Here is a 22,222-nt window from a genome sequence, read left to right on the forward strand (position 1 = left end):
GGTCATCGTGCCCAATGTCTTTCACCCACCCAAGTAGCACCTGGGCACGTGAGTGAGATCCTGACAATAAACACGGTAGGGGTTAAACCTGAAAATCCTGAACTAAAAAAATAATTAGTTCATATAATTTGTATCCAACGGACTATTGTATTATTTTATTTCAAACTGTAATGACTCTTTCAGAAATTATTGAAATTGCAAGAGAATAAGGACAAAGAATTGAGTTTATTAAAAAGGATATGAAATCTAACAACTGACTCAAAAAATCAAAATCAAACAATTGACTCTAAATTAAATATTAATAGAAACAATCTCAGGCGATTTTTTCATCAAAGCATTTTCGAAAAATGCGAAAGCAATGTTCAAACTTGTTGCTTTGATTCCAAAATCTGCCTGTCGCGAAATATCTCCTTGCACATAAAATTTCATACATGTTTCTACGGAAAGAATTCTAATCTATTATATATTTCAAATTGTGGTAAGTTCACAATTATAAAATTCAATTAATTAAACCATTTAATACTATTATAAAAGCGAAGATAAAGTTGGAAATTATTAATTACTATAACAATAATTAATTATTGTAACAAAATATATTATCAATATATCAATAATAACTGCATGTTTCATAGCAACGAAGTCGGAGGGTATCCGTCTTCTCTACTACGAAATGCTCAAATGAAATTCATTTTAATACATATTTATAATTTGTCTATTCGTATGGATATTCATATGAATATTTCGCTTTTGCAAACAATTATATTGAATATATTTTGTTTTTACAAGTAAATATTATAACTGCATGTATTCAAATTAATTGTTAAATTCGCGATGTGCAAGAAGCCCTATCCTGATCTAATACATAAAAATCTTGAAAGATGTGTTACTACTCACGGATATAAAAAATATCCGAGGTCACTATGCTCATCAAAAATTCTACGTATACAACCAGTCACCCGTGCCGATTCGGATCTTTCATCCTACGACATGATTGAGTGACCAGAGGAACAAAAATGCATGCGACTCACAGCGAAAAATGACGTTATCTGCACTGGACTAAGGAAAGTCGTCGTGAAGATCCTCATCAAGCAGATACCACTGAGAATCCTTTGTAGAAGTGAACACCATGAAAAATTTCTTGAAAAACATAAAGACACAGTGTTATTTGTGAAAATTTTAATAATGGTAAAAATTGGGGTTTTAATAATTTTAAATGTTTCTATTTTATAGTTATAGTTTTATATTAGACTTCAACGGAAAGAAAACTGTAGAAAATAGAATTAATTCAAGTACAATATGTTAAAGTACTTACATTCTTCAATTTAGTCAGCTTCTGTAGCATCGTAAGATTTTTAGAGAATAAGGGGAATTGGAGATTGTAGAGACTCTGTAACAAAACATAAAACATTAGAATTTGTATTTAAAAACGTGGCAGAATCTTAAGTTGCAGATAATGAAAGATTCTTACATTCTTGGCTTTAGAGCCACCGTTGGATTTTCCCCAACAAAATGCAGAAAATTGATAAAGCGTCTGTAACAAACGTCAAACATTGTACTTTGTTGTTAAATTTGAAAAACTGACTAAATTGAAGTACAATATATAAATTACTTACGATCTTGATCTTCAGGAGAGGCCTTATCCTCTTGAGCACTGACTCTAATGTATCGAAAACGAATGTTGAATAAGAAAAGATATAAAAAAAGAAAAATAAAAGACTATCAACGCGCGTGTTTAAGTATCAATCAGCGGACTCACTGACTCTAACTTCGTGAATTATAATTTAAACGAATTAATAGTCTAATTTTATGAGAGCCATTTTAGAAAAATATTAAAATATTGCGCAACAAACACTGACTCTACCGACCTCATTGCGCGCGGTCACAAAAATTTTCTGAAAATAAAGCTGATTAGGAGAGGGGTAAAAAGTACATTTATTTAGAAAATACTGCTATTTTTCTTGGAAATGATTATGAACTTGAGTATACATCAAAGATATTAGTTGGAAATTATAAAGTGTTTTTCAATATTTGCAGAAAATTTGTAGAAATTGTATTCTGAATGGTCGTTATTACAGTGAAGTATGCATATTAGTAATATATCACGTATATTATAAATATTCGAAAATGTTTGCACAAATTATCACAGGTAAATGTAATTTAAAAAGGCATACACGTGTGAAATCTTGCTCTGAATCGTTTAATTACGTGTCAGCATTCGGAGAATGTATATTGTAGTACAAAGTAAAGTACGAAAACTCTGAATTTAATAATCTAACACAATAATTTATATTCACTTGAACGTATATACCATTAAGCTACTACGATCTCCACATTCGAAATAAAATATTAATTGATTTCTTTTTTTCCATTCTTATATACTCTTTTACTTTCTTATATACAATATATAATTATGTACTCTGAATTGTACTTCAAATATATATAAATAATATAGAAAGTGTTACCTAGAATAAATAAAATGTTACCAACGTTTCGTGAAAGTTCATCAGATTGTTCATTAGTGATCGTGGCGTCCATATATTCTATGCTATCTTTGCAACCAAGGAATAACCTGCACAGAAAAAACCAAAAGTTAGAACAAATATATCAAATGAAGGCAAATATATAAAAGTGAAACGATAATTATCAAATTCTATTAAAAAAGTATACAAGACAAGATAACCGGTAACCGTAAGAGTGAAATTGATAATTGAAGAAAAATCAGCACGAAAAGCTCTAAAATCTTACTCGATGCTTACTTGATGCTCATTGAATCCTTAAACACAAGCGTATTAGTTAAATTAATTAAATGATATTATTAATGATATTATAAATGGAAGTAAAAGAGTGTCAAGGAAGCGACGCTATCGAAGAGACGCCACCGATAAATTGGAGAAAGTTACGAACCTAATGCGACGTAATACGTGCTGTTATTACAAAATTCGACCGCTGAATGAACTCTCCGCGACACGTCTCGTCTCGCAATTGAGGAAATAGTAGGGGATGGGGCAAACCTGTCCGAACAGGCACGATAATTGAGACGAACATAAACATTGTGCTCGTGTTGTTGTTTTGAATTTCGAGTTTCACGGCTCCCTTTATTTGAGAACTGAACAATTTCATTATATTATGTAATAAAATTATTATTCTAACTATTAAATACGTACATTCTTAATAAATTATACATACATATGTACATATATAACAATAAGTTAGTCAATTACAAGATTACAACATTTGTACTAATTAGAATTGAAAATAAATTATGGTATAAAATTATAAACTACTTTCGCATAGTATGTTCTATTTCAATATTTATGCTATCATTTCTTTAATTGTTGAAAATTATATGTAATTTTTTGGTTAAATCTTACCTTGAGTTGATGTAAAAAATACATGTTTTATCTTAAAAAAACATAAACACAAATCTAACAACTATTGATTTAACTTTTTACCTGAGAACTTCTAGGTAATACGTCTTTCTGGATGATTCTTCTGAATAATACTTTATTTTTCACAGACGAGGTGTGCTTCCTTCCGCCATGTTCCCGCTTTAAAATCGTGAGAAATATCGATATGTTCGAGAATCGTAAGAAGTATATTCTGTGTTTCACCGTTGGGGCGCTGCAATCGCGTGTTTTGCACGAAATGATAACTTGCAATAAAAAATAAAAAAAACTCTGGTTTGAATCAAATACAAAAAATTCATGAAAAGTATTTAAAAAAGAATGAAAATATTCATACGCTTGAGGAAAAATTGTGACATGAGACATTTTATCACATTACGCAGTAGAATTGTTATTTTAATTATTAAATACATACATTCTTAATAAATTATTGTTGGACTTAATATTAAAATTGTTAAGAATTATGTAATATGAAGTTAAGGATTCAACAAATAAGTAGGAAATGTTACAATAAACGCATATAATAAAACACACACACACACACACATTTATGTAAGAATGAATTAGTCAATTACAAGGTTACAATACTTGTATTAGTTAGAATTGAAATTAAATTTTGGTATAAAATTATAAATAACTTTTAGCATTGTATGTTCTATTTAAATGTTTATATGCTGTTATTTCTTTAATTGTTGAAAATTATACGTAATAATTATTTGGTTAAATCTTACCTTGAATTAATGCCAAAAATACATGTTTTACTTTACACAAATACAAAACATAAACACAAATCTAACAACTATTGATTTAACTTTTTATCTGAGAACTTCTGGGAATACGTCTTTCTGGATAATTCTTCTGAATAATACTTTATTTTTCACAGATGAGGTGTGCTTCCTTCCGCCATGTTCCCGCTTTAAAATCGACCGTGAGAAATATCGATATGTTCGAGAATCGTAGGAAGTGTATTCCGTGTTTCACCGTTGGGGCGCTGCAATCGCATATTTCGCGCGAAATGACAACTTGAAATAAAAAATAAAAAACTCTGATCTAAATCAAATACACAAAATTCATAAGAAATTCTTAAAAAAGAACGAATTTATATATTCGATAAAAAATTTTTGTTAATTTAAATTGTTATAATTTTGAAAACAAATTATAGAATAACTAACTTGATTTTATTTTAAAGACTCTCCACTTTAACAATCCTGAGTTTGTTTCGTTCAAAGATATTTATTTTTACATCACACAAATCGAAATGTTCCCTTTACAGTGAGCCTTTAAAATTATCTGTACGATTTGTTTTCGCTATTTTACTGAACTTTAAACTAATTCATTAAATGAACTTTAAACTAATTTAATTGAGTTATAACAACAAATTACCTTGTATATACATCATTGAATTCGTCTTAACAAATGACTTCAGAATTTCAAAAATGAACGATTTGCAAAAAATAATTTACATTACACAATATAACTTTATACCAATATAAACAATATTTGTAGAAACATTTCTTTCATACTTCCAAACTTTTATAAAATCGAGTTTGCAGGATTCATTCAGACATATTACACGTACACAAGTAAAAAACATTATATCTCTATCTCTATAGTCAGATTTAGACAATTCTTAACCTTTAAGCAATAAAGTAAATTTAGACAATTCTCTAATTTACATTGCGCAGAATCTATAACAGAATCTAGCAGCGCTTAAACAGCCGCAAATTCAATTTCAAAAATCACTGCTATTTAGAAAATTATCTGTTTATATTCCTGTCTAAACTATTATGACAATTACATATATTATTATACATTTACTGCATAATATCATAACTATTTCACTATCTGTTATCTCTTATCATGATAATGCAAACTAACATTTCATAAATCGTGGAATACCCGCAATAAGGTTATACTGACTAGGTTATGTTTACATTCTTCTCATTTATCAGATTCCCGCCATGGTTAAAATAGTCTATGTTCTATATACTGTAACATATGTAACAAAATCAGTAGTACCAAGTTAAATAGAAAATAATCTCTATAATCACAAATTTAAATATCATTCCTTATTATTAAAATACAGTCATTATGTCTACTGTTATAATTTTGCATTGTACAAATGAACAGTTTATACATATTTTTAAATATTAGAATACAATTACTGAACCAACAAAATATTTCGTAAGTAATATAAACGTTCCTAAATATATCAAAACTATAAATGACCAAAATATTTTAGTATTACTGTGCTAGGGATACAGAAGATCAATGCACTATACTCAAAATTCTCAACAAACAGTCACTTTTTCTATGCCCATTTTATATATAATTCACATGACACATCTGTGTTCAAGGAAAGAGAATGAAGATGAGGGGACTGTTTCCGCCCCTAAAGTTTTTCTGCTTCTTAAATTTGTATATTATTCACTAGAAAAGTTTTATTGTCATGAAATAGTTACAACGTAGTATTATGCTCTTCGACAAGTCTTGTACATATTACAATTCCTAGAAGTAATTGTATATTTATGTACACCTTTTGTACAACTTTTTTTAATAACGATTACGATTTTGAAAAGAAATTAACGTGATCTTCATCGATTCGACTCATGGTATGTATTTATTTTATATATACTATCGAATTGCCGTTAAATTACATATTGACAATCTCTGTTTCACAAATTAATAAGTATCTCGTGATGTGATACATCCTTTCAATTAACATAATTGATGATTAAACATCTGACTTTCTTTTGTTCAATAGAAATTGCGCGTTACATCGCTGGCATATTATATTCAAATAATATGTTCATGTCTGTAAATTAAAAATGAGTATATGTAAAAAATGTAATTATTCTAAAAAACGTTTTATCTTTAATTTATGTAACACTAAATTTGTGTTAGTATTATTCATATCTGACGCAAAGACAAAAATATTGAAAAATATTTTAATTATTGCATTTCAGTTTTGCAAAAAGGTTCAAAAATTTTTAAGATATATTAATAAACATTTTTTATGATAGTAAAAATATTTGTTACATAATTTTAAATGTTATAAATTGAATTTTAAATAAATACTGATATGTATGTTTGTGTGTTTTATCTCTATATCTCGTGTGTTTTGGGCTCATATGTTCTAGGCTTTACGTATGATGTCAGCAATAGTGCCAAGCACACACAATGTAACTGATTCTAATCAAAGTTATGACCATGCAACAGAGCGACAGAAACTGTTGGAAAATTTATTAGCTGCTGCAAAGAAATGTCATATTAGATTTGGTGGACGTACTGAATTAGCAACTGAATCTGATATATGTGTTACGCAACTATGCCACATATTTGAATCAATCTTTAGTCATGGTTTGCGTACAAACTGCATTGAAAAAATTAATTCAGCTTTAAGGTAATAAATAGTATTCTATATAAAAGTTAAAATATCATCTATTTCGCTAATGTTTGTTATGAAATATATATGGTGAAAAATTATATTCTGTAATGATGATATTTGTTTACCATTTTTATTCAAGATAATGTTGATATTATGATATTGTGCATATGATGATCTACTTTTTGTTTTTTACTTCTTATCATCTCAAGTATGACTTTACGGATGTATGTTTAAGAGATAATGTTATGTGATGAGTAATAACTAGAGATATATCCTGTTACATCAATTTATGTTACTTGCATTTTTATAGGCATGTTTCAGACATAGTATCTGGTAGTAATATAAAATCATACAACACATCAGATATGGCATTTTGGCCATGTATAAAGGAACAGTTAACTTGGCATGAACAAGAACGTTTCAGTGTGTTAAAAAAAGTTCATACAGATTATGGCAGGGGTAGAGCATGGCTCAGAGCTGTTTTAAATGAACGTTCTTTAGAACGTCATTTGCATGCTATACTCGATTTTTCAATATTATCTCCATTTTATGAAGATTGGGCATTTTTACTTGACCAAGAACGAAGTGCTGTATTACCAGATGTAGCAGCAGGTATAACATCAATTTTGTCTACTAGTTGTATTAATTTATTTACATAAGATAACTAAATATTATTAACTATTAGGACTTGGTAGTATTTTATTTGCAATTAGAATTGATAATGAAGAATTAGATAATAATTCAAAAAGCAAAGAACTGGAAAAACATAAAGTTTCACTGTCTGAACCAATTATATCATCTACTATACCAGGTAATTGTTTTTCACTTTTTAAGTGCATAAGATTATGTATCATTTTTATATCAATATAATTAATATTGCAATTAGGACCTACTTCAAAACAGAAGCAAAGAAAAAAAGTACCAACTCACATAATTTCTTTTGATAATGAAAATGAAGAACAAGAAAATACAGAAGCTTCCCTTTCAGTTAGTGCACCTCCAACTTGTCTTAATTCTCCTACAGTAATATCAACAAAAGTTTCTACATCACCTAGTTCATCAGTTTTACAATCTCAACACGAAACAAATAATGTTACTACAATAACTAATAAGGAACCTTCTGACTGGGAAAATAGGTAAATACATCTATTATTTCACATTTTAATATTTGTACTTTACATAATACTTTCAAATATCTTTAGTGAAACCTTTGAAGAAGAAAAAGTATTAACGCCAGTCACAAATTCTGGAAATATGGGTGGACTAGTTCCTGTATCACCATTAGATCAAACATTGGATGATATGTTGATAGCGTTACCAAGTTACTTAGATGTATGTGTAAAATATATATTTTTCATGCTTTTATAATTTTCAATTTTACTTTGTATTCATTTTATTTTTTATATAGGACTCATCTGAAGTAGCAGAACCTGCTGTAGAAGCTACTGAACCTCTTACAGATTTAGATATTCATACAGATGCTGATAGTTTAGATATCGAAGCGTTACGAGTAAGATTATTAGCCATGACTGAAATGTTAGAGCAAGCTAAAGAAGACGCTATGACCAGCAGATTACAGCTTGCTCGTTTACAAAGACAACATCAAAATTATCTTGAAAGACACGAATTACAAATACAAGCATTAAATAGGTAAAATTTGTAAAGATAATTTATCTTATGATATAGAAATTTTAATTGTATTTTAATATAATTGTGATTCAATAGAGAAAATGAATTATTAAGACAACAGTTACGCAAGTACGTAACGGCAGTACAAATGTTGAGAAGAGATTCAGATTCTACCACAGTTTCCGAAGAAGATCCAGCATTAGATTATCATTACGAAGCCCAACAATATGAAGAAAAATTAATTCAAGTTGCAGACATGCATGCAGAATTAATGGAATTTAATGCTAGATTAACTTTACAATTAAATGACAGGTAAAATTACATGTTTTATATTAATATTTTATTTTACATTTTATATTCATGTTCGAAAAATTTTCAGGGATAGATTAGTTAAATTGTTACAAGCTGAGTTAGAGTGCCTTCGTGGCCCTATAAATGAAGATGACTTACCATTAGAACCACCATGTCTCATACATATATGGATTCCATCCGCGTTTCTTACTGGACAGCCTTCTGACATACATCATGTTTATCAGGTATCTAAATATAAATTACAACAAAATTATTATTAAATTGTCTGTTTGTTTATTAATTATTACAGATATACGTACGTATTAGGGATACCGAATGGAATATATATAGACGATATGCGCAATTTCATGCACTTTATAGAGAATTAAAAAAACATGACGCAATTGTTACAACTTTTGAATTCCCACCAAAGAAGACAATAGGAAATAAGGTATTTATATTACTTACTAAAAATAACTTACTAAAAAAATGGCATATAATATTACAAGTAACATTCACATTTGTATTTATTCATTTTTATCCAGGATGCTAAATTTGTGGAAGAACGACGTCAAAAATTACAACAATGGTTAAGACGAATTGTTGGAAGATTGGCACAATGTTCTCCAGCATTTGCATCTAGACCAAGTAGACAAACACTTATATCTTTAATGCCTTTCTTTGGGTAATTTATCTCTCAATTCTAATTTCACATTAGACAAACATTTTTAGAAATTTAAACAAAAAGTACAGCAAATATTATTTTTAATATTACCTTTTTTAGTGATAACCCTAATACTGAGGATTCGAGGAAAAATAACTCTACCAGAAACACGTTTTCTTCTTCCCCTCAATACATGGGTTTATAATTATTAACGTTTTTATAGACAATTTGTACATACATGAAGCTTTTTTAATTTAATGTATAAAATACTTATGTTTTGCTCTATATGTGTGTATTTATATATATATATATATATATATTGTTGACAATTGGAGATACGAGCATATGCCTGTATGTAACAGCTATAATTAATATACATTCACACATATGCATATCGTTTATAGACGATATATGTATAAAAGTAACATGTAGTTACTAATTAAAAGTTAATCCTTTTTTTACAAAAGTATGTATTATTTTTTTACAAATATTTATGTGCGATATGTTTAAAATTTTAATTCATATTTAAAGAGAAACTCTAATCCTATATTTTAATCTTTCAATCAGATAAAAAAATATATTTCTTATATATTATATAAATTTATCATATATCTTATATTTTAGAATAAATATTTCAAAATCAATACTAAAAGAGAAAAAAGTTATATTATGAAGTAAATTATATTATGAAATAAAAAAAAAACGATCAATTAATATGTATATAAAAGGTATTATTTAATGAATTAACAAACAAATTTAGATCAAAGAAATTATAGACAATGCATAGAATACAAAAAACAAAGCATTATATGTTGTTTTTATAATTAAATTATATAATAGCGTGTTTAATCTCGTTTTCTAAAAATTTTATTCATGTAAGGCGCCTTAACAGTAATATAAAAAGGTACACTTTTCCATTTATACTTTATGATAAAAATAAAAGTGCATATTGTTATTGGAACAAGTACATACAGTATTATGCTGGTAAATAATACAACTAATCGCATATAAGATTCACAGGTTTAACAAGTAGGAGTCTCACTATGGAGAGGTAAGGTAAGAGAATTTTTAGCAAGAACCAATCATCGAAAAACGTATTCGCGCGTAAGTTTTTATCTCATGAACGTGATGCTTATTAAATAATAAATACATTTTATAACAATGAAATTTCGATCGTAATGTGAATTAGTATTTATACTAAACAACATAGACACTGAGAAGGTTTTTTTTTTACCTTTCCATATTGAGATATAAAAGTTTCTTGTAATAGCAAAGTTTATCGAGTCATTAATATAATCATTCTTAATACTTTGACTGCCGATTGTGTGGAACCATAATGTATTTTCATTATAAAGGAACCAACGATACGCCCGTATATTGTTTTTTATATATTATGTTATATTCAATGACGTTGTGACAAAAGTTTTATATTGGAGCTCGAGCGAGCAACAACATAAATAACAAATCTCGGTTAATCGATATTTGTTGTCTCATAGATTGAAGCCATTTACACTTAATTCGATACAAAATGTATCGAAAAGTAAGTTATCGTTGCGTGGCAGTCAATGTATTAATTGTAATTACATACGCTTCAAACGAATCTATGGAATCTATATTTATAGCGCATCGCAATCATAGCATCATAATCATAGTAAGTTTCGTAACATAATGATACATGATTACATTACTTATAAAATTGATTACAAATTAGACACATTCATTTCAATTCGATATATAATATAACAATGTTTTATCTCGCAATAGGGAAAGAAAAATAATCGAATATATTTGTTAAATAAGTTCATAATATTTCGATGAGAATATAAATTCGACACTTAAATTTAAAAATACAATTGTTTAACAGAAATATATATAAAAAAAAAACAAAGATTTACGATTGAAAGCAATTAAAATATAAATCATTAAAACTTTGAATATCAAATATAAATAATACATTATAATGATAAAATACTCAAAAATAAGATAATAATATATTTTTTATGTACTAAATCTTACATTTTAATTTGCTTTTATATTTTGAAATTTAATAATGCACGAAAAATACAATATATAACTTATCGCTTAAAGAGTATTTTATTCCATAGAAAATATAAGTCCATTTATACATATATGTGTGTAACGTTTTATGAAAGTTCATTAAGATTAAAAAAAAAACTAAATCTCGATCATGTGAAATTAATATACTTTACAATACTGATACATGGTACTTACTTGAAAAATAATTAACAGTATCATTAAATTGTATTGATTAATAGTACTCATTAAATTTACACAGAGATGCGTGTGACCATCTATTCTTTAAATATTATTAAGGTAAATGAAATTTCAAACGAATAAGAAACAAATGACAATAATACAAAATATGTTGAATGGAAAAAATTCTTTTTTTTTAACTAATTCGTAAAATTAAAAATAAAATTCGAAATATAATAAAAATAAAAATGAATATATTTAAAAAATTAATATTTACTATGATTTTGACAATTGCATTGTGCCGTTCGGAAAAGGAGTCTAATCTCTGTTGACTATGGACAGCTCATATTATGGTAATTTCTTTTATACACATATTTTTTTTAAAGTTCGCATTGATCCACAAGTTTTTTTCGTTCAACGAACTTTCGCGAGACGCACGAAAAATACAGAATTCGTTGGCCTTAGTCACTACGTTCCGTACAAAGATTTCATCGTAAACGGCTTTAAATTATTATTTACATTCACTCTCTCTCTTCGCTGACTAATTTTGATTTAGCCCTAGGACAGAGTAGAAGGTGGATAGATCCTTATGTATAAATTATTAATTTTCGATGTACCGTTGTTAACTTCTATGTTCATGATTTTGCATTGTAAGACACTCTTCATACAAAAAAAAAAAAATTATTTTACAAAACTACATTTACTAAAAAACGATGTTACGTTGTGTAACTGAATTGAAAAGACAGACGATGTTTATAATGAATCTTTATAACGTACAAATTAAAATATAAAATTTAATTTTTTAAAATTGATGACAATGTTCTAAATACTCTCATGAAATTCTAAATAATCTCTCCAAAAATGTGTATATATGAAAACTTTCTTTTATGAGAAAACATTACGTAATGAAGGCTTTGTATTTCTCTACATAGAATAAAAAACCATAAATAATATTCTACATATTTATTAAAAAGCAATGAATAAAAGCTGCATTTACCTTTACCAAATATATAAAATTCTCAGAGTATACTTTTACAAGTTTCACATGTTAAAAAATTTACATAATTTTGAGTATCTTACAAGTTACAATCATTATGTTCTTTTTTATTATTTTGTTAGTTTATTGTTTTGTTATTATACTACAACGATACGTCTGAACAGTCCTAGGGATAAATAAATTTGTAATTGACATAATCATTTTGCCATTCTGAAGCCTGCTCAGATTTAGATATGTAAAGAGAATGTACCGAACAGTAGTCACATAAGGATCATTTAGTTAACAAATTAAATACCTATATTGTTTCATAGGTAATCGGAGAAATTTGAGCCTAATTTTATTTAACTTTAAATTTAGGTATATCCAAATAACAAGTAATCTTTAGTTTAGCAGTCTTTACACACATTCTTCTGTTTGTGAAATTGACAACAAAAGCTAACAATAATGATAACACATCATACAAGTACATGAAGGTTAAAAAGTGGAGCCTCATGAGTGTAGTCAAAAATAATAAGGCTAGCTTTTTCCTAAAATAATTTCTTTCTCTGCTTATTAATAAAAGTATGAAACTTTATTTACTACGATTAATACAATGTATTTACGTTAAAACATTTTTTCTTCTCCTTTGTTTAAGTGAAAATATGCCAATAGATGAAATAGACGAAATACGTCGATAAATTTTGTTTTCTTTTTTTAGAGCGCCTGCAAATTTAACATTTACATTCATGCATTCTTATAGCAGTGGGATAGATGTCGTTAGGTCCATAGCGAAAATAAATAAAAGAAAATCTTCTTAAGCTAGTAGATAGCAGATTAGTTTGTATTGTATTACTTGTTAACTAGCCAGTGCATCTTGTATATTATCCTGACTCTCTCATTAACCTTCCTGTCTATTTAGCACACTTTGCCACGCATTCTAAGGCATGAACTTTCTAGTGAGCTGGATAAAAGAGAGCATAGACCAGTGTGCCAGGTACTTTATGTGTTAACATTCTTCACTGTTGTAGCTAGATACAATATAATATTAGAAAGTATATTACTATTGTATTTAAAAAACTGTTCTTCCCTGCTCTCGATCTTATATTTTATTAAGATCCTTATTCCTCAGACCATAACTATAAAATCGTTTGCAAAACGTTCTGCATTAGAAAGCAAAAAATAAATTGAACTTCTTGAGTGGCTATGTCTGCATATACTAAATAATAAGTTAAACCATCGCACGAACAACTCTTGATTTTTTCTTTATATAGAGTGAATAGTTTGTTATACAAAGATATTTATAACAATATTTGATATTTCTTTGATTATTCTTATTGTAAAAACATTTAATAGAGAAATGAATAATTGCTAATTATTAAAAATATATTTAAAATATACACACATACACACACAAATACTACTATAAATTTAAATAATTAAATTTCAGAGTACTCCGAATACTTATAATATTCATACAATATTAGATAATATGATAAGTTTCAGCGTTATTCGTGGATGGTTTAATCAGGATTCTGATATTACAACACATGCATACTGTTATTTGTATAGAACGCAGATTATAAATTTTTTCATTATGATCTACGTTTATACAAAACCCTACACGCACACCCATACTGTGCCAAGTTAGGGAGCCATTTGTATGCACATCTGGCTATGGCTAAAGCACATATCGTTATTTGTTACTTCAATCAATGTTTAATTTTACCACTCGTCATTTTTACTCATTACATTTCCACCTTATATCATTAGGTTCATTCTATCATACATCCGTCAACCTGTCATTGCATGCTGTATTGGTTGTACATATTCAGATAGCAAACTAATATAACGCAAATTAAACAAAAAATTTTGTAGCCCTATGGTAATATAGTTATTAAAGAATAGAATATATTTTTCCAATTAATTTTCATAAATTATTTCATGACACTGAACACTATAATTGAACAAAGTGCTTATTTAGTTTAAAAATAGAAACTTATCACCTAAGAGATATTACTACAAAAAAAAGCTATGCAAAACTACACGTAATACAAAATAAACTATCATGACAATTAATTTATGCCTTTATCTTACATACGCGACCTTAAAAAAAAAAAAAGAGTAAAGAATGTACGTGAATAATTCTAAAAGAATATAATTCTAAAAAATAATGTACCATAGGGATACACTATTTTCGAGCTCCTCGTATAAATAATAATTTGGATATTTTCAGCATATAAGTAATAATACAAAACAATACAAAAAATTCTAATGAATTTGTTTCAGTATGCAATTGAATCATTTCAATTACAAAGATCTAATGAAAAATTTATAAAGGAGTACCGATGTACATATCCAGGCACATGTACCCATTCTGTATCTGTATAATTTTGCTTTTTCCAACAATCAAATTTAATACTCTTTGACATTTGAATATTTATCCCTGTATACAAAACTAAAGTTGTTTAGCACATTTTAGCACTAAATTTAGAATACACAATTTTTATTAGTCTTTCTCCCTGTAGAACACAATGTTCATTCCTAAATGTCGTTTTTTTAGTTATCACAAATTATTGTTCCTCGTATTTATTATTGTTTGAAACATTAACGGAGCTCAGATGCTTTCAATATTTTATATCAATGCAAATATAACTTTTTAATTACACATTCACGATGCCCGAACGTTGGGTCGCACTGGAAACAGGCTGCTTTTTCGGTAACTTTTCTTTGTTGGTATATGCTTTCATATCAAAGTAAACCACTTTCTACCCATGAAGTCATTCAAAAAAAATATATATATATATGTACCAATTGGGTTTGTGAACATTATTCTGTAAGGTAAAGAGCAGGACTATGGATTTGGAGGAGGTGTAGTTGGTGTTGTACGTGAAGGAGACGTACTGGCAACCATTGTTGGACTGGCTGGCTGTTGTAATGGCAGGAACGCTGATCCCAAGCTAGGTTTTAACTGGAATGCTACACACGGCTTTGGGCAATAGTCTAGTTTGCTCAAGTCTATCATAGGTCGCCTATACATACAAATACAATTGTTTCAGTAACGCTAATGTTCGATATTTCTAAATGGAAGACAAATATTGATTTTAACTAAATGAATTTTAACTTTTAGCGAATTTAAATTATTTTTTCTGAGCAATACGAGTATTATATAAAATCTGTCCAATTTGATGTAAAAAATAACTGACAGAATTTATAAATGAATTATCACGATAGACATTTTCTACACATTATACTAATTTTAAAAGAAACATGCATAGAACATATATCTTCTTCGCATATATACCTGGCATCCTCTACAAATTTGAGATTGACTTTCTCACAGCCATCAGGTGGTTCTCTTGCAAGGAACCTATTAATGTGAGGAGAGGTGCCAAGACGTCCTTCTCTATCTTGTTCAGGAGTTGAACCACGACTTCCACCTTAAAGATAAATTAAAATGTCAGAATTAATAATCATATAAAGATAATGAATAAGTAACACTGGATATTGAAAAGCATATATTTTTATTCCATGCTCTTAATAACTATTACATAATTCTTAATAACATTTATAAATTCAAAAAAAAATTAAACATTCATATAAAAAATAAAAAATAATATGTGATAATAGCTTTATACACCAAAGTTAGACATCATTCTACTTTATTAATAATAATATATATATATAGATAAATCTGTGAAGCCAGGAATTATATTTTGTATGATACTTGTATGTATGATGTTAAAATTATGAATTAAAGAAGTTGCTACAAAATTGAAATATAACTTAAGAAATCTAGAAATAAATTAAGAAATCCATTATCATGCAAATATATATTTAAAACAAATACATTTCATGTGTTTTAATAAGTATTTCTGAATAAATACTTTAAAATATATAAAATTTGAAACACCTATTAAAATGAGATACTGCGTGCAGGTATCAATGCAATAATAAGAAATACATTTTAATTTAATTTATTAAAAATAGATTCATTTACCATATAATGTCACAATGTATTATAAACATTCAATTTGGCATTATTATTCCATGAAAACATCAATTTTTAGTCAGTTAAATTTAATTATGTAAAATCAGAAAATAATTCCAGGTGTAATATTAAGAACAACTGATTTTTGTATCTTATAAAGTATACATATTTTCATATTGAAAAAAATAATAATAACTCATGCACATACTCCAGATGATATGTGTGTGTACATATATATGTATATGTATACATATTTATGAAATAGTAAAGAATTTATAGACATATAAAGTCTCATTAACTATCTGGATAAGGACATTCAAAAAAAAAAAAAAAAAAAGTGAAAGAGAGAAAAGAACAAATATATTTGAGCAAAACGGATTTTGTGAAAAATAAAAAGAATGTTTCCGCAAATATGCGCCAACCTTGTAAGAGATCGCTAGGCGGACGGGACGCATCCATAAGACCAGGAATCAGCGGAGACTCAGAATTCCTAGATGGAGGGCCTGTCTCAACAGGCACACACCATAGTTAGTCTGTTATTTATAGTGTTACCAGTAACCAGAAATACTTCACACATACATATATGTATATACTTTTATTTAAAAAAAAACAAAAACATGATGTTCTTTATATTTTTAAAATTACACAAAAAAAGAAACAACTACTAGTATTATAAACACTAATAACAAACATTGCATGTAATCATTAATCTGGTGGTGTTAAAATTAATGTTCAGATCAGGTCAGTTTCCATAATTTTCAACATAAAATTTGTAAAGTTCATTTTCTAAAAACATTGACAACTACTTCATATATCTAAACACTATTAAATAATACAAAACAAAACATAAACTTACCTGAAGAATAAGAACTGGAGGGAAGGTCAGTAGCTGGTGTTTGTGTATTCACACTGCGAGTAGCCCTCAGTAGATCTGCCAATGGGGCACGATGGCCTTCCGGTGTAATTTGTTCACGATATCGTGCATACTACAAGAACAATTAAATTTTTTATGTTTATATTTAATTTTAAAATAATCGTAAACAAATCAAAAGCATACTTTGTCTTCCACTGGATGATCAGGATCACTAGGGTTAGTTGTAGATTTTAGAACCAATCCTTCAATTTCTTGATTTAGTCCTTCAATAGAAGAACGCATAGGAGGCCTCATTGGTTTCACAGGGATATTCATAGGACTTGCCTTTGTACTCAAACTAAATTGATTGTCTGGTATACAATAATAAAACTAATATGTCAATAAACTCTAAAAAAAACAAAGATTTGTTACGCGAGTACCCATTCCTAAATGAACTTACGTATAGACGTTTGTGAGGCAATGCTAGGTAAAACTGTATGATCTGCAGGGAAAGCTGGTGGTGGTCCACCTGGCATTATAAGTCCAAATGCTGCTGTTCGTTCTCTACTGCTGGTACCTTCTTTATTTGTACGTTGCAACCTGTTATACATTTTTCTGATTAGAATAAATAGATATGCAAAGTAGATATTATAGTAATATATCGTGTCATTATTATATCTTTTATCATAGAACCGCAAAATTTATCACTATAATTTAAGATTCTACAATCTTAATGATTTATACATACCGATGCCTGAAAAATACCAATTTTTCATCTGTGGTACTTTGCTCTGTAGGATGGCGAGTATGCAATTTTCTTGGTTCATTGGACCATTCTTCTGTCTATAAAAACATAATTTCATTGATTTTACATTGTGCATAAAACATATAGAATATCAATATATTATATGATAGAAGATACGTTATGCAAATGCAATGAAATGTGAATAAAAATGGAGCAATCAAGCAAATACACATATTTAAAATAAAGTAAAATTTACCTGTGTAGATTTATCAACCAATAGAAGACTAGAATGAATGTAATACGAATCACGAGGCCATTGTCCTTTCAAATAGATTGTATCTAGTGATGCTGTCCTTCGAATATTTTGGTTTCCACTTAAACTTTCGCTGCATCTTCCACTTAATGTTTTTGATTTTGCTGTTTGTAAAAAAATTTTAGATGAACATAATTTTTACCATTAAGTGGTAAATTATAATGAATGTATCACTGATGTGTAAATATGAACCAGAACCGGACTATGAAGAGTATATTCGATTACTGGATAAAGTAAACAAAAGTAAAAACAAAATTCAAACAATAATGGTACAATAGGATAAAGAAGGAATGAATATTTTAACTGTTTATTGTGGAACCGATCTAAAATCTATATATTCGGTTACCGTATCGATCAATTTAAACATATAGTCATAAATCTATGACAGAAAAAAATGAAAAAGAGATTTAATTTGCTTCTTATTATATATTAATACTACTAATATTAATGGTTGTACTGAATATAGTACATATGTATATAAATACATATACAGATGTGTATATATATATATGTACATGTATACATAACATTCATCATTACTCAATCCAATGACATATATCATAACTCATTAGATACAATTAAAATCACAATGCACAATTTACATTTACAAGTATTATTATTTCATAACTGCAAATTAATGTAAAAATCAACTTAATTATGCTTAATTATAATTAACGAACGTTTGATGCAAGAAACAAGTCTTTACATACTTAAATTATTAAAAACAAATTTAAGGAAACGTATATATTGAGGAATCAAGATAATATATTTTTTTCATCGCAGTTAAAATATTTACAATCGACTCTACGTAGCTGACACAAACGAATTATATCGAATCTCGTAAAACATAACACATCGAACTGTTGCAAATGGAACAACAAGAAATAACGATACACTTGCAAATAGACGATCGATGGAAAATCTGTGCACGATATAACGACACAATAAACATTTATAATTGGTTGTGTTACAACGTTGAAAAGAGAAAATAAAAAGTACATACTCGGTTTAATCGAAAAGGGTAGGAGGGAGGGATACACGGTGGGTATAGGAGGGTACGGAAAACATAAAATGACAGACACAACAAAGTGTAGCGAAAGATAACAGTGTATAGTAAGTACGTGAAGATGTAGAGCAGTGAGTGTAAATACCTTTGTAAGAAAGGGAACCAGGGCTTCGTTGTCCCGAGGAAGAGGTCTCCGGCGAGATGCGGGCCCGCCACGCACTCGCGTTCGTCGGCGATACAGTGGGACTGTTGCTGTTGCTCTTCCTAAGACTGCTACCCTGCCGGCCTTGTCGTAGTAACGAGCTCACGGGTAGAGTCGCGCGCATTGGGCCTTGCTTCGACGTCGAGCATGGCGAGGACTTTCGCATTCGCTGTGACCCCGACATTTTGTCATATAGGCAGCTGGCGCTCCGGCCGTCGATGCTGGTGCGTTTGACGGTACACTGTATTTCGAGTATGTTCGACTAAGGACGGGGCGCCGCGGGCACCGTTCAGGGCACGAGGCCTCCGAGCACCCGCGACTTTGTCGCGCACACGCGGCGACAGCAGCAGCAGCAGCAGCAGCAGTGCCGACAGTATCGAGGACAGATTTTCAATATCGTTTTAGAATGCTCGCCTTGTCGGTGGCGGGCGAGATCTCATCAACGATAATGGTAGCGGCGACGACGACGACGACGGCGGCGCAACGAATTCACTAGCAACTACGACAGGAACAGTGGTAGCGACGGCGCGACGACAATGCCCTACGCGTCTTGTCATTTGCAATGTTCTGCTGCTGCTGCCTCGGCACGCACGTCACGTGATCGCCCGTCCCGGCTGGTCATTGGTGCAACGCTAGCCCGTAGAGCGTCGTACTACGCTCACCCGTGGGGGCCGCGTTCCATTCACTACCACCGTAGCACCGTACCTAGCGTCCTATCGCTCTCTCACTCTATCCTTCTTTGATCCTCTCTCTCTTATTCGCGCTTGTGCAGTGGCACTCAAATTCGCCCTTTCCTTGATTTCTTCCGATCTCTCGTCCGAAATCTTATTTAGCGGTGAATCCCGATGTCAATGAATCACCTGTCTTCTTGTCAACATTCATCATCCTGCTGATCCACGACGAAACTCCACACGCCAGCCGTTCTCTGTTCGAACTTACTTGTTTCGAAATACGATATCACCTCTGCGCCGAAACAATGTTTTGATGCTCGTATACGACGTGCGCAACTCTGCTTATATATACACCTGCACGACACACGTATAGACCAGTATGTAGCGTTTTACGTTTCACGTTATGTACGTAATGGAGGAGCACAAGCCGATGAATAGCGTGTGTGAATAACTTTCGTCTACGGGCATGTACTAACACAGACGTACTACCCAAGCTTACGTTTTTCAGCTACGGCGCGTGCACGCTACGTTCATTCGATACTCTCGCTGGGAGAAATCTCGCGATAATCGTTTCAATTCGCTCCGTATCGCTATCGAACCGATATTTACGCGCCAGCTTGATTTTGATTTGCTATTGACAATAACAAAGATTTGATGATCTGTCTGATCGCGGAATTCGATCGTTTCGACTGTTTTTACACTATCTTCCATGGAAAAATTTTCGAAAGGGACGAAATACCGTTTTTACTATTTCTTGAAAAATATTAGTAAAATGGAAAATTACGTGCGTCAAAATTGAATAATTGGGATTAAAAAATTGTATTTTTTATGAATTAAGCTCGTATATTTATTTACAATATATTATACATTATACTATGCAGTTTCATTACATTGTTTTAAGTGTTCACTATTGATAACATGTGACTAGATTAAACAATATCAGATTGACAAAAACATTGAAACATCAGTCAAAACTTTTAGTACGTTAGTAAATGCGTGAATAAAACGTAAATATTTGAAACGAGTAAAAATTTCTTTTATGTTGTTTTCACTTGTAAATGTGAAAATAATGGAAGTAATGAAAATAAAGTCGAAGCAAGTTGTGTGCATGTGCAGGCATTAATTTATATATATTATTTTTATCTTGCACATGAAAAGATAATGTTTTAAGAGAAAGGCAATAAAATTATGATTTCAATATAAATATAAGCATATTGAATCTATGATTCAACTTAAATTATTAAGCCTTAAGTCACTTGTCATTTGTTGTCAGCATAAAAGTATTAAAATTAATGTCAAAAATTTATACTGTAATATATATTTGCATGAAAATTTGTTTAATAAAGGCACTGTCATGCTTTTCAGTAAAAGCTAATGACATAATATACTTATACTTAATTTTACTGTTACATACGTACATATATTCATATGTATATTCATACATATGGAATTATATATATATGCATATGCATACAATTTTTGTAAAGAATGCTGAATTATTCTGCAAAATAGTTTTAGGAATGCTTTACATCAATTCCAAAAATAATTATTTCAAATTATACCACTTTTTAATTCACAAAGAATTTTTTTGTTACGGTAATATGTTAATGATAAATGTGAAGAACAAAAATTAACATATATTTAAATAATAACAAAAGAACAAACTTTTTCTACATTTTACGCATGCACCAATTGTTGAATTATGTACTTCTTAGTATCTTAAAGCATTATTAAAGATGACAAAATATATATAATAGAATGACAAAATGATGTAAAAAATACAAGTATAATGATCAAATTGACAAACACGAAATGATGAAATGTCATACATAACACAGACATTTGTCTGTTGTAACAATATTATTCTTGTATTGATTA

General features: G+C 29.3%; 2 protein-coding genes and 1 long non-coding RNA gene across 4 annotated transcripts; 1 reads left to right on the plus strand and 2 right to left on the minus strand.

Annotated features, from left to right (window-relative positions):
* Window positions 1–1,468: 1,468 nt before the first annotated feature.
* LOC122528090 lies at window positions 1,469–2,558 on the minus strand. The gene is made up of 3 exons (XR_006306488.1): window positions 2,463–2,558; window positions 1,614–1,892; window positions 1,469–1,531 (listed from the first exon to the last, which is right to left on the minus strand). It is a non-coding gene; the product is annotated as an uncharacterized LOC122528090 (long non-coding RNA).
* A 3,168-nt stretch (window positions 2,559–5,726) lies between these two features.
* On the plus strand, window positions 5,727–9,842 carry LOC122528091 (sorting nexin-29). Its single transcript, XM_043652830.1, has 12 exons — window positions 5,727–6,016; window positions 6,545–6,807; window positions 7,103–7,404; window positions 7,478–7,603; window positions 7,679–7,928; window positions 7,995–8,124; window positions 8,201–8,442; window positions 8,518–8,733; window positions 8,801–8,957; window positions 9,023–9,163; window positions 9,258–9,397; window positions 9,497–9,842. The coding sequence occupies exons 1-12, from the start codon at window positions 6,014–6,016 to the stop codon at window positions 9,579–9,581; spliced, it is 2,055 nt and encodes a 684-aa protein (XP_043508765.1). The 5' UTR covers window positions 5,727–6,013; the 3' UTR covers window positions 9,582–9,842.
* A 2,017-nt stretch (window positions 9,843–11,859) lies between these two features.
* Window positions 11,860–20,858, minus strand: LOC122528089 (glucocorticoid-induced transcript 1 protein-like). 2 transcript variants are annotated; one of them, XM_043652828.1, is made up of 9 exons: window positions 19,617–20,858; window positions 18,409–18,569; window positions 18,156–18,250; window positions 17,868–18,007; window positions 17,612–17,778; window positions 17,411–17,540; window positions 16,977–17,057; window positions 15,868–16,003; window positions 11,860–15,595 (listed from the first exon to the last, which is right to left on the minus strand). In XM_043652828.1, the coding sequence occupies exons 1-9, from the start codon at window positions 19,855–19,857 to the stop codon at window positions 15,418–15,420; spliced, it is 1,329 nt and encodes a 442-aa protein (XP_043508763.1). In that variant the 5' UTR covers window positions 19,858–20,858; the 3' UTR covers window positions 11,860–15,417. The 2 variants fall into 2 exon arrangements, with proteins under 2 accessions (XP_043508763.1, XP_043508764.1); XM_043652829.1 differs by lacking the exon at window positions 16,977–17,057 and having other exon boundaries at window positions 19,617–20,857.
* Between the last annotated feature and the right edge of the window lie 1,364 nt (window positions 20,859–22,222).

The sequence above is a fragment of the Frieseomelitta varia genome, unplaced genomic scaffold, assembly GCF_011392965.1.
Source record: "Frieseomelitta varia isolate USP_RPSP 00005682 unplaced genomic scaffold, Fvar_1.2 scaffold_245, whole genome shotgun sequence".
In the NCBI taxonomy this organism is placed as follows: Eukaryota; Metazoa; Arthropoda; class Insecta; order Hymenoptera; family Apidae; genus Frieseomelitta; species Frieseomelitta varia.